Raw genomic sequence first — 5,329 nt, forward strand, 5'->3', positions numbered from 1 at the left:
TTAAAGTTTTTGTTCTTTGATTAAGTGGGCGTGGAATATGTGCTTTGCATTTGCTTCCGTGCCGTGGGTGAGCAAAACTTCATCAATATGTCCTTCCTTCTATCTCTCTTTTATTCTTTTTCTTTTCCTCTTTGATTGCACTTGGACGTAAAAAGAGCTTCTTCAGTTCAGAAACACCCCTATCAAACTTTAGAACCAACAGTGGCAAAAAAAAGGCTTCGAGTTGCCAAATTGTGTTCGAGCTTTGTTCAGAAAGATTTAATCTTTTCGCATCGTAAGAGGAGCGAGCGTTGTAATGAACTCTATGAGATGAACAACTTTGGTTTGCTTTGGAGGAATTGACTCCTTTTTCTTCTCCCTTTTGGCCTTTTGGTGACCCAATTGATCACTTAACTGTTGATTGCTTAAAAGAAAAGAAAAAGTGAGAAGCAAAACAAAGAGAGGAAGAAATTAAAGTAGCTCAGAAAGGGCCAATTGAATAGCACTGCTTCATAGTTCGACTACCAAACTCTTAATTCACCTTCGAGAAATACGGGAATCCGATTTGCAGGCATGTGAAGAACATTAATTAAGAACACTTTTGATCTAGAATATATCCCTCCAAGGCTCCAATCTTTACCAAGATATCGACATTGACCTTCTATATCTGCCAAATAGCATGAACACGAGACCATATCATTAAGCAAAGTGGGGGAGGATAGGTAAAATACACATACACATGGTGTTAACATTCTTTACAAGAGTTGTTGGTTATTAAGACCAAAGCAGTCCATAGCCACATGAGTTATCCTCAAGAGCCAAGAAGTCGTAGTCACTAGCATCGTCAGCCTCACCAATCTGCGATCGGTCTGAATTATCGAGCTCAAAGGCATTCGAGGAACTGGTGAGCTCCATTAGCATGGAGTATCCACCTTCATCAATGCAAGCAGGGCTTCCACAGTCTAATATGGTGCTGTTGGCAGAGCTGATGTCTTCTTGCTTGCGTGCCACGGTCTGCCGCAAATCATTGAAGCTCGAGGGGGATTCCGGGTTCGGCAACTTGTCACGACATCTGTCGTTGAACTCAGATGATTCCAGGCAGCCATTCCTCTCCTTTTGGAGAAGCTTTCTGGTGAGGGAAAGAACCTGGTGAGATGAAGCCCATGCTGATAAGAATATTATCCACTAGCATATGGCATAATGCTCAAAGAACTTCTTTTAGAATAATTGCAGAGAAAAAAGAAGCTATCATCATTTTAGCCTCTCAACTTCCAAAAAAGAAGTTTCAATTTCTTTTTTGACTCAGTGATCTTGATGTACATAGCTTCTGATGATCGAAAAAGTATAGTTACGTTTGAACAATACTTGTATTGAACTCTCTATGGTGAACTTGAAATTAGAGTTGCAAGATTTCCCGCTCCCTCACATTCAAACTTCCTAACATTTGTAACCTAGCTAATCCATTGAGCTCATGTTACTTATCGAAATCATGCTACAACTACAACTAACTAGAAAGCAAAGCGAAATTAGTGGATCACCTCAGCCTCTAGCTCTTCTTTTTCCTTGAGAAGGCACTCATGATCAACCTTGAGGCCATCATAGCTAGACTTCAAGGCCTCGTAGTCCTTCTCCAACTGCTTCGTCTTCCACCGCGCGCGACGGTTTTGGAACCATATCGCAACCTGCCTAGGCTTCAGCCCGAGGACTTGCGCGAGTCGAGTCTTCCTCTCGGGTTCGAGTTTGTTCTCCGACTCAAAGCTGTTCTCGAGGAACTGAATTTGATCCGTCGTCAGCCGCCTCTTCTTTTCTTGGTGATGGAGAGAATCATCCGAGTCATCGTCGCCGAAATCGTCTAACTCAACAGGCTTAAACAGAGGCCTATCGAAAGTGTTCGTGGCCGGGCGGCCTTCCCATGGGCCTGAAACAAAACCAGTCAGAGCTACAGATACAAGAGATCACGATTCTTGCAAGTTCCCAAGTTGATTTACAGCACAAGTTTAAGAACAAAAAAGAGCAAAATACCAGGAAAGTGAGTTCCAGGGTACATCCCCTGGTTCCGCAGCAGGACTGCAAAGTCTGAGCTCCCAAGGAGCTTCCTTTCATCCATTTATTTCCTTTTCCCCACAGAAACACCGATCAAAAACAGAGATTTTTTTTTTCCTGTCTCTCAGAAAGAAGGGGGAAAAAGTCCTTTTCCTTAGAAGCACATCTCCTTTAAAAGGTCGACGAGCATCTTGTGGCGGAAGAAGCTGGTGATCATCATGACAGAGCCATGGAAGAAGGTGGGGAAGAAAGGGCCTTTAAGGCCCATATCCTTCCCTGTGATTCTCTGTATCTCAGGTTTGGGGGAGGGGAAAGTAGATGTTAGTTGCGATGACAGAGGCGAAAGACAACAAGGCAGAGAAAGAGAGGGTGAAAAGCCAGAGGAATATATAGGGGAACAAGAGGAGGAAAGAAGGTACTTTGTGGTGGAACTCGATCTACGGAGCTCACATCGCTTATGCTTCCATGGGAACGAGGGGAGTTCGAGGATTTATATAGAGAACAAGGAAGACAAGTTTTCGTCACAGTGAGGATGTTTTTTTTTTTTTAGCAAATTTTTCATAAGACCTGACTACGATTTAGAATTGTTGTTTGACGGTTTGATCTTTAATTTTAATTATCAAGACAATTATAATTCCTTATTCAGAACTATCAATTCATAATTTAATTCACAGTTCGTCATAATTTAAAATTATTATATTAAAAATTTTAAATTTTAAAATTTATTTTAAAAAAAAATTTACATTTATTTAAGTTGCTTACGTATCTCCTATATAGGAGAATCAAAACTCACATAGTTTTTTTTATATTTTTACCCTTTTATATTTGAAAGTGACATGTCACTCACTTCCATTTTTCGTTCCTGTTGTATTTGTTCCTTTTGTATCAAAATCTTCAACTTCGTTATCTAAAAATTACATTCCTTGGATTCTTTTCTGGGCTCTGGTCCAATCGTTGAGTACTTTGGGCTTCCAATGAGTCGAGAGGCAAAGTTGATCGTCGTTCATCTAATATGTTATCGTCAGCACTGAACGTCTGTTCCACAGCAACAATTAACACTGGACAAGTTAAAATTTCTTTGGCGATCATGAAGAGGACGGAAAAGCTTTGAGCATTCTGTAACCACCACTTTGAGATGTCGAAATTTTTATTATCTGCTTCATTAAAATCAAAAGAAGTCATAAAATAATTCTAAGTTCCTATGTGAAACTTGAAGATCCTTGTGAATCTTTCATCCGTTGTTTTAATAAAAGTTGGATTTTAAAATTTTAAATTATTGCTAGTAATTTATGATATTTCAGAAATATTAGTTTGTATTATATATTTTATATAATATTAATTATAAATATTATATAAATAAATTTTAACATTATATATATAATATTAACTAAAGAAATTTTTTAATTAGAATTAAAATGTTATAATATAAAGTTAAATTTTTTTATAAAATTTCTAATTTAAATCTAACATATAAAGTAAATATAATTAAATAAATTTTAGGAATAAAATAAAAATATTTTTTCATTTAGTTTTCATAACTAATATGCAAAAGATAAAGAATTTATTATTAATATCTTCATTTAAAATTAATACTATATTAGAATTTTTTTTTAAAATTAATTAAGCAATAGGATAATAAATACCGGAAAATTATTCGGTTGCATCATTAAGTACTTTTAAAATTTCACAAATACTTATACAAATATTTCATTATTGTGAAAATAAATATATATTAGTATTAGTATTTTGGATAAAAAATGAACATAATAATTCTTTATATTAAAATAAATCTTGTTGGTATATCATGTGGAAATTTTTTAGGTCGCATTCTATTAGTTTTACAAAACCTACCTCATTATTTCATTATAGATGGATGCGACCATAAATAAGAAATTACAATTCTAATTGGTTTAATATAATTTACTAAAATTGTTAATCCATCTTGAACACATAAATTTAAACCATGACATATACAACGAATATGAAACAACAAACCACCGATAATAGGTTGACAAATAAAGTTTAGATCATCTATACAAGCAATATTAGAACTAAGCATTATCTATCGATATTGAAAATATTTTATGAATTAACCCATATTCTTCTAAAATTAAACATAATAATTGTGTGATGTTATAAGTATTATGAGATTCATCAAAACTCCATAAGCTAACAATCTTTTTTGAAGGTTCCAAGAGTTATCGATCCAATGACAAGTCACACTCATATATAAATATTTTTGTCAATAATCACTCCAAATATCAGAACATAAAGAAACTTTATTATCTAATTTACTAAATTCATTAATTAAATTCTTTTTTCTTATTTTACTAATTTTTTAATTGTAGGAGTAATCGTAATCCTAGGAACACGTTTAGCATGTTGATTAAGAGATTCTTTACCAAAATCTTTAAATGTGCATTTAAATCCAAAACTAAAAGAAAGATATTCTACATAAATAAATTAGCTAATGATTCTCTTAATTTATTATCCAAATATTAAAATAAATCGAAATCATTACTACCGCTAGTTGAAAAAAATCTAAATAATTGTGTTTGAGAACTGTCTAGCCCATATTCCGTCGAGTGCTTCGTTTCTATATGTCGTTTCAACAATCCATAGTCACCACCAGCTTGGAATTTATAGGAAGTATTGTAGTGTTTATATTTTATACTCAATTCTGTTGAGTTTTGAGTTTAATTCAAACTATTTCTTTGCTTATTGTAATGCATAGATGTATGCATTTAGTCCCACATTGCTAAACAAAGAAAGGTTGGTAGGCCTTATATATGGAGCTCTTCCATCCTTGCTTAGCAATGTTAAGGGGACCTACACACATGCGCGGGCCGAGCCCAAATCAGGTGGTTTCGGGGGGTTCGAGCCGGAAATCCATAAACTGGGCACGACGCATGCGATCATCGCGTGCAGGGGGGGTGCAAATCCCCAGCTCGTGGGCCTCGCGCTTACAGGCGGTCTGGTTTGTTTTTGCCAGTCTCTGGTTTGATATGGTTCTGTCCCGAGCGTGAGGAAGTGACGCATCTGCCGCGCGTCAGGAAGCGGAAGCAACGCACGCTTTGCTTCGTGCACTGCTTCAGAGTGTATAAATACACTGTCTCTGTTCCTAGTTCAAAACACACCAAAGCAGTCTGCTTTCTCTCCTTCCCTCTCTCTGTATTCTTCTTCCTTGCCGAGAGTTTATCCTGAGGCTTGGTTTATAGCGATCTGAGGTTGAGTCCGAGTGCAACGTTCGTCTTGGAGTGCACCTACGGACGATGCGAGTGGTTGTCGGATCTTGGGAGAATTTTGC

The 5,329-nt window shown here is 36.2% G+C and overlaps 1 protein-coding gene across 1 annotated transcript; it reads right to left on the minus strand.

The window, feature by feature from the left end:
• Positions 1-645: 645 nt before the first annotated feature.
• Positions 646-2,495, minus strand: LOC121986914 (homeobox-leucine zipper protein HAT5-like). Its single transcript, XM_042540842.1, has 3 exons — positions 2,002-2,495; positions 1,518-1,897; positions 646-1,125 (listed from the first exon to the last, which is right to left on the minus strand). Exons 1-3 carry the CDS (start codon positions 2,084-2,086, stop codon positions 754-756), a joined length of 837 nt encoding a protein of 278 aa, XP_042396776.1. The 5' UTR covers positions 2,087-2,495; the 3' UTR covers positions 646-753.
• Positions 2,496-5,329: the final 2,834 nt, after the last annotated feature.

Source organism: Zingiber officinale, chromosome 1B (assembly GCF_018446385.1).
Source record: "Zingiber officinale cultivar Zhangliang chromosome 1B, Zo_v1.1, whole genome shotgun sequence".
Taxonomy (NCBI): domain Eukaryota; kingdom Viridiplantae; phylum Streptophyta; class Magnoliopsida; order Zingiberales; family Zingiberaceae; genus Zingiber; species Zingiber officinale.

What these genes read in the sequence shown, in the direction of transcription:
- LOC121986914 (XM_042540842.1), bottom strand. Translation starts at nt 2,086, where the DNA reads ATGGATGAAAGGAAGCTCCTTGGGAGCTCAGACTTTGCAGTCCTGCTG. An exon ending in CCCTGGAACTCACTTTCCTG is followed by an intron (nt 1,898 to 2,001) that starts GTATTTTGCTCT and finishes GTTTTGTTTCAG; the next exon opens with GCCCATGGGAAGGCCGCCCG. An exon ending in AAGAAGAGCTAGAGGCTGAG is followed by an intron (nt 1,126 to 1,517) that starts GTGATCCACTAA and finishes TCATCTCACCAG; the next exon opens with GTTCTTTCCCTCACCAGAAA.